The sequence below is a fragment of the Aythya marila genome, assembly GCF_965140915.1.
Source record: "Aythya marila genome assembly, chromosome: Z".
Lineage (NCBI taxonomy): Eukaryota > Metazoa > Chordata > Aves > Anseriformes > Anatidae > Aythya > Aythya marila.
In genome coordinates this window covers 28,466,694-28,477,343 of record NC_139080.1, presented here as the reverse complement: position 1 = coordinate 28,477,343, position 10,650 = coordinate 28,466,694, and the positions used below count along the sequence as shown (strand labels likewise).

Here is a 10,650-nt window from a genome sequence, read left to right as displayed (position 1 = left end):
TGCACATACTTCATCATGAATCAGGTATACAATGATTTAGTAGAGGATAGTCTATTTAATTTTAGTAGTATGGCAAAATGGTGCATGCACACCTGCATGACATTATCTGAGCCAGGGTAGCTCTGGTAGACTCCAAAGTGACCAGAAAGCAGCAGTTTTCCCTTCAGCAAATATGTTTGACAGTATTCTTCTCTACATTTGGTGGAGTCTTACCAACACATAGAGGCTGGTGATCCTTCCACTCTACTCAGCCCTGGTTCAATACATCTGGATAACTGTGTCCAGTATGGGCCACAGCCTGCTCATTTACAAGTTTGTTCATGCAGAAATGAAATGAGTAGAGGAAAACCAGACAGAGTGTACACGATGCCACTACAAACTCTCGATACACAAAGATAGACACGGTATATCTCAGATGATACTAGTTGAACCTACCCATTTCCTACCTAACTGGACTGACAAGGAATGAGTGAAAAATCCTGTTACTGCTTTAAGCCCAGGTTTGGTTGAGTGCAGTGAGGTGAAGATACAGAGGCTGTCAGCCAGGCAGTGTGACTCTGACGTTAGATCTGATGTCATATCAGATCTGATCAGATCTGTTCCTAAACCTTCATATGTCTTAAAGTGATTTCTAGACTCCACCTTGCATGTATAAGCACATACCTAAGTAGGCTCTGATGCCATTTAACCAGTATACTTGTCTAAGCAGGTTTTCTCTTTTCCTTGGGTAGATTTCAGCTCTAATTAATTTCTACAAAAATTCAGAAGAGGGCCACAACACTCTCCCAACATAATTATTCACCTTTCCTATTATCCCAATAAAATAACAAGTATTTGAATATGAAGAATCACTCTTTTCTATTGCTCAGTGTGGAAAGCCGTACTTGTCATCAGAAACTAGGCTGAGATACCACTGGATCTGTGGTAATGTACAGGTTAGACTCTGAGTTTTCATGCCCCAGACCCAAATGGCCTCACATACATGCCAAGTCTGATGCACGGAGCCCAGGTTGAGGGGTGGTCTTATGCTCTCTGTCTGTGATCGTGGAACATGCCCTATGCCAGCCAGTAGGTCACCCTAGCAACAGGTCTTACTGGCACTGGGCCACCAGCTGCAAGAAGAGACGGACAAGGAAATAGCCACAGCTCGAAAGCTGATTTCTGATCTGTTTCTGAACAGCAAAGTCAGTGTTCACAAAGATCTGGCAATGGGAACTGGAGGAGAAGGAAATGGCATTGTTGAAAATTTTATCTTTTTTTCCAGTTTGCATGCTTTCACTTTCATTATTCATGAAGAGTGACGCTTTCTCCCATAAAATACCAACTGATTCCTGTCTCCTAACTGATACACTGGCTTTTCTGCCACTGGTTTCCACATGCCCACACATGCTTCCCCAACAGCCTTTCTTGCGTAAGTTTGTCTTGGTTTCAATGCAAGCAAATGGAAAGTTACTGATCACTACTATTTGTGAGTTTAAAGAGGCAGCATGTATACTTTATGCTGTACATCTGGCCAAAGCTCAGAGAAGGAACTTAGCGATACACTAATGACCTCGTCCACTGTGGGCAATGACTCCAGCTTTCACATAAAGGTAAGTTGAATGGAAAGTGTTGGGTTCCAAAGCTTAGAAGCTTGACTGTGCAAAAAAAAAAAAAAAAAAAAAAAAAAAACCTGTCAAATCAAAATGAGACTATAACTCTCTGTACTGTGTTTAAAATAAAGAAATGGAGAGAGCATCAAATTCTGTAATTCCAGAACAATAGAAACTGAAAGCTAGTTAATGTTCACTCTTCAGAAATATTAACTCCACAGGGACTTGTGTCTCCACATTTGAACAAAAAGTGCCTTTTGCTTTTATGATCCCAGTGAGATGAGGAGCTTAGACTGCAAAACTCAGAGAGGTCCTTGTAGTAGCAGAAGGACAAGCAGATGGTACAGGACTAAGTCTTGTTCTCAGGCCAGAATACAAATGCATTCAGCTGATGATTTCAAAGACATTTCTGTCCTGATATGAGCTGAATGGGTTGTGTTCAATTATCAAGCCACCTCGTCACACTCCACATCTTGACCTCAAGCCCAGTAGCTGGATATGCCATTTCAGAGACTTCAGCAAAAAAACGCCAGTTTTAACACAGGCTTTGCAGCAAGCCAGCTTCACTGGTACAGTCAGCTCCAAGGAGCTTGCACACAAGAAAAAGCCAGCAACTCACGTCTACTGAGTAGGGACTCTCCCCGCAATGGGGGTGATGTCTGAATTGTCCCATGTCACTGGAGAGGGAAACACTGTCACTGCCACACCTCTCAGTAACCTATTCCTTGTCTAGGTGAACACAACTCCACCTGCTCCTTGCCTCCAGACCAGCCAGTAATCCAGGCACTGTCTGGAGCACTATCGATCCCCAACTCCTCTAGTTCTGTACACTTCCCCATTTAAAATAAAATAAAATAAAATAAAATAAAATAAAATAAAATAAAATAAAATAAAATAAAATAAAATAAAATAAAATAAAATAAAATAAAATAAAATAAAATAAAATAAAATAAAATAAAATAAAATAAAATAAAATAAAATGTCCCAGGATGCACTGTTAGCAAGAGGTTGGTTGTCCCTGACAATGGCACTGGCCAGGTTTAGTATTTTGCAGACCAAATGAACAATTGCTCTTTGTATTCCTTCCCACAACTGCTTTGTGCTCCACAAGTACAGGTTCATGAGTTCCTGTCCCAGCCCCATAGCTGGGTTCCCAGCAAGCATGTCTCACCATCATGTAAGTAAGGCAGAGGTGGAAGGGGATCAGAAAGGAAATGCAATCTCAGATCCACGTGCACAACACCACTACGTACCTTATACCAAGAGAAAACTTGTCAGTCTGAACAGCAGATGCAGGCACCCACACATCTAAAAAATGCCATAAGCATTGTACTTAAGGAGCAGGGAGGCTGGGGTATATCAAAAATTATTTAACATATTGCTAGGAAGTCACTTCCTAGCACTAGGTGCTAGACAATTTTACTTGCAAGTCTCACAGCACACTCAGAACGCTGCTTCAGGTCAAGGGAAGCACAAGGCTGATTGATCCTGGAGTGCTATACATCCACTGCAAAGGTGTGCGAGGAAAACCACACGTCGTCTGCATATGGTCTATCTTGCTCAAGATAATAATCCTACCTTCTGTGACCAATAGGCTTTATACACTTTTTTACCAGAAGAGAGGAAAACAGATATGGATCAACAAGCTTTCAAGACACGTAGGAAGTTTTTCACAGTTTAAAGAGGTCCCAGGGTTTATGCATTGAAACAAAGTAAATGGAGAAATGGTTAACCGAACTGAAGCAAAAAATAGGCAAGTAACAGCAAGATAGAGTGGAGAAATGCTGAATTCCATGAGACTAACTGTTAAATAAAGCAGGCAGAATTTGTCCAAGTTTCACCTTACAGGTCACAATTTTTTCAAGTAATGTTAGATATGTGTCTCCCTTTCTTAATAGCTGGACTTTAAAGAAAATTATCTGGAACACACGCATACACACGTGTATGTCCATGCGCATGTGTATCTATATGTGTGTGTATACCTATGTCTACATTAGTACTTGGTATTTCTTAAGAGTTTTAATTTGTTCAATTCAACTGGTTCTTTAAAAGGCCAAGTGACACAAAATATTATGGAAGGTTGTGTTTTTTCTGATCTTTTTTTTTTAAGAGATAAATAAAGAAAGACACGTGAATTCCTGGGGGGGGAAGGGAATCAGATCTGAAACTGAACAATGTTAGTTGCACATATTGTCAGGCAAATATATATTTATGCAGGACAAATTCCAGTGTCTAGTATTGGTTCACTACATAGTCTGCTGAACTCTCTTTCACCCATCAACCCAGCTTATGCCAGCTAAAAAATTAAAAAATAAAAATAAAATAAAATAAATAATCATATTTTTAACAACAAAGGAACCCTGCTTACATTAAAATTCTGTGTTAGTATTTTATGTTCAGTTAAGCCAATGAAGGAAAGCTGTGGCAAAGCAAACAAGTATAAAAAGCAAATAATTTTATTCCGTTTACTATGGGTAAAAGATGGTTAGCTCAGTCTGACTAATAAACTGACTAATGAGCAGCTTCAGCTCCCAAGTAAGTTAAACTCCCTCTAATGGCAACTGAGTAAAGAACAGAGTCTGAAAAAGTGAAAAGCATTTCAACACATTTGAAATATATTGTCAGGTAAGCAAAATCTGGTTACTAGGAATGCTTTTGAAAGGTGAAACTTTAGCTAGTGTCCAAGATTCTGTCAAGTTAAAACAAAGTTGTTTATATTCCTGAAATAGAAAGTTTTAGTGGATTTTACAAAATATGTTATGCAAAATGCACAAGTTATGTAAAATGCATTAAATAGTGTTTTCTCCAAGCAAAAGACAGACCTTGTCGCTTTAGCAAAGTGACTGGAAATAGCAACAAATAAAAGTGGCTGAGAAAATCACCCATGGCAGATGACTCATCTCACCCATGAAGAGGGACCTGCCTGTCAGTGACACCACTCCCAGTATAAACACTAAACACTTTCAGAGATACTTACGGAAGGAGTTGTTCATGGGTTCAGATTTATTTGTGGCAAAATAATCATTTACGGTTTATGGTGAGTGTGATAAAATCAGAAAATACTACATTCTGCTCACAAATACCGAACTGAAATTGTCCTTAGAAAATAATAAAGATTAGGAACAAATCACATCCCTTTGAACTGAGTGAGCTGGATTAAACAGCTGAGTTTAAACTGAATGTTTGATGGATTAAAGGGTTAAGGAAGAAAGGTAACGTAGGGACTAGCAGTAAGTAGAAGTGGCAACAGTGAAAAACTTTAACAGGGAAAAACTTTAAAAATAATTAATTTAGAAAGCTTCAAGCTCAGTCATTATGAGAGCTGGCAATGCCTTTTCCTGTAGCCTTAATGGTTACCTCAAGGTACCAGGTAAATTCTACTGGCTGATCTCATTTATTTCTACTATCCCAGTAGAAGAACGTAGAATTACAAAACTAAGAGATTATGACTTGATTTCTCATTAGCAGTGAGGATTCTGTACATCATTTTTACAGCATGAAGGTCATTTCAATTACCACTGCACAAGAATCTCAGACTCCTGCTGGTCAAAGGTGAAACTCATTTAGAATGGGTGGAAATTGAGAGGAACAAGCAAAGTCATCTGAATACATATATTAAAATAAATAAATTAAAAAAAAAAAAAAAAACTCTTTTATTCAAAAACTGAATTTAAAAAGAAATAGACTTCCTATTCAATATCTCACTACGGCCACTCTCCTCAAACATAATCCAGTAACTCTTCTGCTTTAGAAACTTTTGTAGGGAGACATGAAATAAGCCACTCTTTATCCTAGTATGCACTTCCCATGTAGAGTAAGAAAGGCATTTGGAATCTGATCCAAAATGAATGTAATAAATGTCCTCCAATTCACACTATGCCCCTGCACCTCTTCTTAGTTATTGAAAGTTCAAAGCAGGGAGCACTTACTCCATCAAGACAACTTAGTAAGTACATGGATAATAGCAGATAAAAGAACACATGTTCTGAAAGTAGCGCATACTTGTCTGCAAAAGACTACAGACAAAACTGAAATCAGGAGATATTATTGGTGTGGCAAAGAGTATCTGTGCTTATAGGCAATCTCATTTTATTGAACAGTTTGAAGTGCTGCTTAAAAGAACACTTTACAGTCTACATGCAGTTTTAATTTTAAAAAATATATTCTTTTTCCTCAGAAAACATGCAAAGTTATGTACATCATTTTAAGAAAATTAAAAAAAAAAAAAAAAAAAAAAGGATTACCATTTACAGTAGAAATTCCTCTTTACAGATCTTTTAAGAGAAAAAGCAGGCAGTAGCAATTTTGCAGAAGACAAGACATACAAACTCTCTACACGGAAGGCATAATTTATTTATTGAGAGACATTAGCAACTGCAGAAGAAGGTCGTTTAAGGATGGATTCAACTGAAAATGACAGTGGCTCAGTTGTTGAAAGTTTTGTTGTGGCCTGTTTTGGCCCAAAGAAGTCTTTTGCACATTTGTCTATTGTGAACTTGCACTTTGGGTTCTCTTTGATGCTGCAATCTCTGTATTTCTTAGATGCTTCTTCAGAAGTCTCTTTCACAAATGATGTTCTCAGCTCTGCTCCTGATTTGTCTGGAAATGTCTGTGGGAACAGCGACTGAAATGGATTGTATTTGAGTGGCAGAGGGGGCTTGGTAGTATTTTTGCTGACCTTGCTTAATACCTGTTCTTGAGGAGCCAGAGAATCCTTATCAGAAATCTGAGAGAAAGTCCTTTTTGGAGGAGAGAAAGCTGACCTCTCCCGAGCTTCCTGAGGAAGGCACTGTATCTCGCTACATGACTGCTGAATGTCTTGCGTGTGGGTCAGTATGAGTGCATTTTCCAGTTTCGGAGGCATGATGTCCTGCTCAGTGTTTGGACAGTCCTGGATCTGTGAGACCTTGGCATCCCAACCTGCCCCAGGTTTGAGAGCTTGGACCGTAGTAGCATTTAAGAGACATTGCTGGTAGAGGAGAGCATCGCTAATGGGGCCACATTTCGGCCACACTAAGAACCTAGAAGACAGGGGATATTGCCTGTAGGTAGCAGCTACACTGACATTTGAAGAAATCAGTTCCATGTTGCCAGATCCTGAATACTGCATGGTTAGATCGAGGCAGGTTGGTAAAAAGTTGCAAAACTCCTTGTTTGGAGCATCAACTTGAGCAGGGTTGAAAGTTGTTTTGTATGAGTTGTATTCAGCTCCGTGCACCATGCGGTTAGGGAGAAAGAGGGCAGCTGCTTGTGTAGCTTCCATCATCTCTCTTTCTTTATACTCTCTCTCTAGCATAATGTTCTCCAGCTCTTTATCAGCAAAAGCCCGTCTCTTTCTCATCCTGTCACTTACAGGGGGTGGCAAGGGTGAACTCCCTCCCAAGTACGGGTCTGCTGGAATAGGACGGTAACCTAAAACAACAAAGCAGCATTAGGAATGGAGTTGTGTAAGAAAAACAAAGTCGTGTTTGTAAAAAGGCTCGGTTTGGAGCCAGCCCCGCCGGGCACTGAGCACTTGCTGCAAACCCCATGCACTATCAGCTCCTGCCAAAGTCACCGCGCCTCAGCAGCTCAGCTCCCTGCACCATCAAGCACGTTCAGGACAAGTTTTTCCGTGCAGACAAGCGAGCCCCACTACTCTGACATGTGTAGCCTCCTTCGGAGAGCTGAACAGCGACTTACAGCAGCAGCTCCAAAACAGCAGGCTAAGTGGAAAAAAAAAAAAAAGGCAAAACCCTGCTATGCATTATGACTGGTATTGCATCATGCAGCTTAAGGAGGTAAACTTTTTTAATAAATATGGAAAATCAAATATTTCATTTATTCTGAACTAAAAAAAAAAAAAGAACTAAAATAAAACAAAAGTCCAGCACATTTAACTAACCAGATTCATTTAATTGTAACTGATAGGGTCCAATCCTGTTTGCTCTACCCACACAAGTAATCCCATTGAATTAATGGAATTGATTACATGAGTAAGGAGAACAGGATTTTGCCTCTTTTCACTCCCACTCCTCTCACAGGAGTTTCCCCGTTGCCAAGTAAGATATCTATACCTATAGCTGCTGCCATTTCTATTCTCTAAAGATGAATCATTATGAACATATTGTTACAGACGGTAGAAAATTCCAAGGAGAACTAGGAGAAAAGAAAAAGAAAGTTAAGGTAAATTAGAGGAAAGATTTTTTTTAAAGAGTGAATTGTAGAAAAAAAAAAAAGAGGTTTCTAACAGAACAAAATTGTAATTGCACAGTTTAAGAAAAGAGCTTTCTGTTTTGAAAAGAATGAAAAGCTATATTTGAGAACTGCAGTGATTCACTGTACAAGGATAATATTTGGAAAGTAATAAAAGCAGACATGAAAAATAAATTTGGGCTTGATCTGAAGAGACAGAGAACAGAAAATACACCCTCTCACTAAAATAGAGATCTTTAAAGCATCCTGCTTCTGCAGTTACAATTTTCAGCAGGAAAAAAAGGGGACAGCCAGTTATGTATATCTTATGCTTGATAATGCAGTAATCAGGGCCGCTGTGTTAAGATATCAGCTTGAAATGAAAACGAGTTGATCTACCCGTGAGCAGACAAACACTCCCGCGAAGGAATTACCCCGCACGGCACAACAGCAGCGCCGGGTAGCCACGTAAAAAGCATGCCAGCGTGTGACAGTAACTCTCGGATTTCAAGATGCCCTTGCTAACATCTCAGGCATTATTTGGGGGTTCGGGGAGGGGGCTGCCAGCCGCAGTTCTGCCACTACGACCCTGCCACGTCGATCCCCTCCACGGGGCACGCTTTTGGCCGCGGTGAATTCCGCCCGTGTCGGAGCGGGGCTGCCGTGGGGCCCGGGGGCTTGGCCCGGGGGAAGGCGGCGAGGAGGGGTCTTACCTTCCAGGATGCTCTTGGCCAGGAGGCTGGGCGTCCGGACGTGCCTCTGGTAGACGGCTTTGCGCTCCAGGCTCGCCGGCTTCCCGGCCAGCCCCTTCTTGTCCTAGGAAAGCGGGCGGGCAGCGCCGTCAGCCCGGGGCCGCCCGCCCGGCCCCGTCCCGTCCCGTCTCGCCCCGTCCCGTCCCCGCCTCACCTCGGTGGCCTGCTGGCGGCGGAGAGCCACCTGGGCGGCCATCACCCGCTGCCGCTCCACCACCAGGAGGCAGTTGGCGCACTGGCAGTCCCGCCAACGGCAGAAGCGCTTGTGGCCCTTGAGGCATGACACCACGCCGTGGTTGCGGCACCGGGCGCACTTGGGCGTGCGGCTCAGCTTCCGCGGCTCCCCGGCACCAACACCGCCGCTCCGCCGCGGGGCCGCTGCCCCCGCCGCCTCCTCGCCTTCCTCCTCCTCTTCCTCCTCCTCCCGCGGCGCGCCGGGGCCCTCGGCCGCCTCCCCCTCCAGGCTCTCCACGTCGATCTCCCAGTCGCCGGCGGCGCGTCCCTCGGACATGGCTCCTCGGCGGCGCGGCTGCAAACACAGGGGTCAGGCCGCCCGCCCCCGATGGGCTGCCCCCGGGCGGCAGGTCCCGCCGGGCACCCCGCCGGCTGCTTGCTGGGTGCCTGTCTGGTGCCAGCCGGGGGCACCCCGGGGTGCCGCCGCTCCCCGCACAGCCCGGTGTGAGCCGCGCCGAGGAAGCCTATGCTCCGCACCCCGAGCTTCCCCCACTCTCCCCTTCGCACCGCGGTTGCAACTTACCCGAGTCAAGCGCCGGGGGGGCCGCCAGGAGGCGCAGGCAGCCCGCGGGGGACCCGGCTGGCACGGACAGCGCTGCCCGACGACCACCGGGGGGGCTTGGCCGCAAGGCTCTCAGGGTCGTCGCGCCGTCGGGTGGCAGCCGGGTGCGGGGCTGCTGCTGCTGCTGCCGCCGCCGCTACCGGAGTGGCTGTCGCGGGGATATCGCAGGGATGTCGCCGTCACCGTCCCGTCCCGCGGCGCCCGCCCCGCGGCACAGCGCCCGCCGCCCCGGCCCCGCCGCGTTATCAGCACCGCCCGCGCCGCCCATTGGGCCCGCGCCCCGCGGCCGCCGCCCTGATTGGCCCGCGACGCCTTCGCCCCGCCCCCCCGGAAGGGGGGCCCGACGCCCACCCATGGGTGCTACCGTGGGGCGGGGGGCGCCGCTGCCCCATCACCCCCCAAAACCACCCCCGGCACCGCATAGACGAGTCGGCAGCAGGCGGGCGGCGCGGTGGGACCTGCGTTTTAGGGCCTGGAGGGGAGCAAATAAATGGGAAAAAAATGTGGAAAAAAAAAAAAAAGGAAAATTTTGAAAAAATTGGAAAAAAATGGTAAAAAACGTGAAAAATGGGGAAAAAAAAGGGTTCGCGCGCGGAGGTGTCGGGCAGCAAGCCTCAGCCCCGCGGGAGAGGGGGTGCCCGGGTGTCGGGACGGCGGGGGTGCCGTGGGGAAGGGGGGATGAACACCTCGGTTTTCGTTCGCCGTGGTTCCCGTGGCTTGTCCCGTTCAAAGGGAGGGAATTGGTGGAAATCGCTGTTTTTTTTCGAGGCTGAAAACTCAGCGGAATCTGTGCGGTTTCCCTGCCCTATCGAGAATCGAGAGGGGCAAAAGTATTCGTTTACTTCTTAACATCCCTTAGCGGCATTTCCGACAGAGCACTCAGCTGTTGAATAGCTCTCTGTAGCCGCTGCCTGCCGGAGGCTGCTGTTCGGAAATTGCGGAATGCCGCTCGTCTCCAAAATCGGGGAGAGATCGAAATGGTAACGCACGGAGTCTTGGTCGTACTGCCCGCGAGGTTGTAGAGTGCGGTGCAAACAGGGACAGAAGTGCACAGAATACGCCTCGGCCAGCTTGTGCACCGGGCAAAGGAAGAAAGAGCTGGTGAATATAAACAGGATGTCCCCAGAAAATAAATAATAATAATAATAATAATAATAATAATAATAATAATAATAATAATAATAATAATAATAATAATAATAATAATAATAATAAACGGGGCACCTCGTAAGCACCAGTTCCCCACCAGCGTAGAAAAGCTAACGATATGTAGGACGTACAACCAAACCCTTCCTGCTGGAAGGGAAAATATCGTAGTTTCCCCGTATGCTGATAA

The 10,650-nt window shown here is 45.1% G+C and overlaps 1 protein-coding gene across 1 annotated transcript; it reads right to left on the bottom strand.

Moving 5' to 3' along the window:
• Window positions 1–5,746: 5,746 nt before the first annotated feature.
• DMRT2 (doublesex and mab-3 related transcription factor 2) lies at window positions 5,747–9,502 on the bottom strand. Its single transcript, XM_082784060.1, has 4 exons — window positions 9,276–9,502; window positions 8,673–9,047; window positions 8,480–8,582; window positions 5,747–7,004 (listed from the first exon to the last, which is right to left on the bottom strand). Exons 2-4 carry the CDS (start codon window positions 9,027–9,029, stop codon window positions 5,947–5,949), a joined length of 1,518 nt encoding a protein of 505 aa, XP_082640186.1. The 5' UTR covers window positions 9,030–9,047; window positions 9,276–9,502; the 3' UTR covers window positions 5,747–5,946.
• Window positions 9,503–10,650: the final 1,148 nt, after the last annotated feature.

Coding starts and splice junctions, on each gene's coding strand:
- DMRT2 (XM_082784060.1), bottom strand. CDS start 9,029: ATGTCCGAGGGACGCGCCGCCGGCGACTGGGAGATCGACGTGGAGAGC. Junction 8,583..8,672: donor GCCGCCAGCAGGCCACCGAG/GTGAGGCGGGGA, acceptor CCGCTTTCCTAG/GACAAGAAGGGGCTGGCCGG. Junction 7,005..8,479: donor GGCCAAGAGCATCCTGGAAG/GTAAGACCCCTC, acceptor TTGTTGTTTTAG/GTTACCGTCCTATTCCAGCA.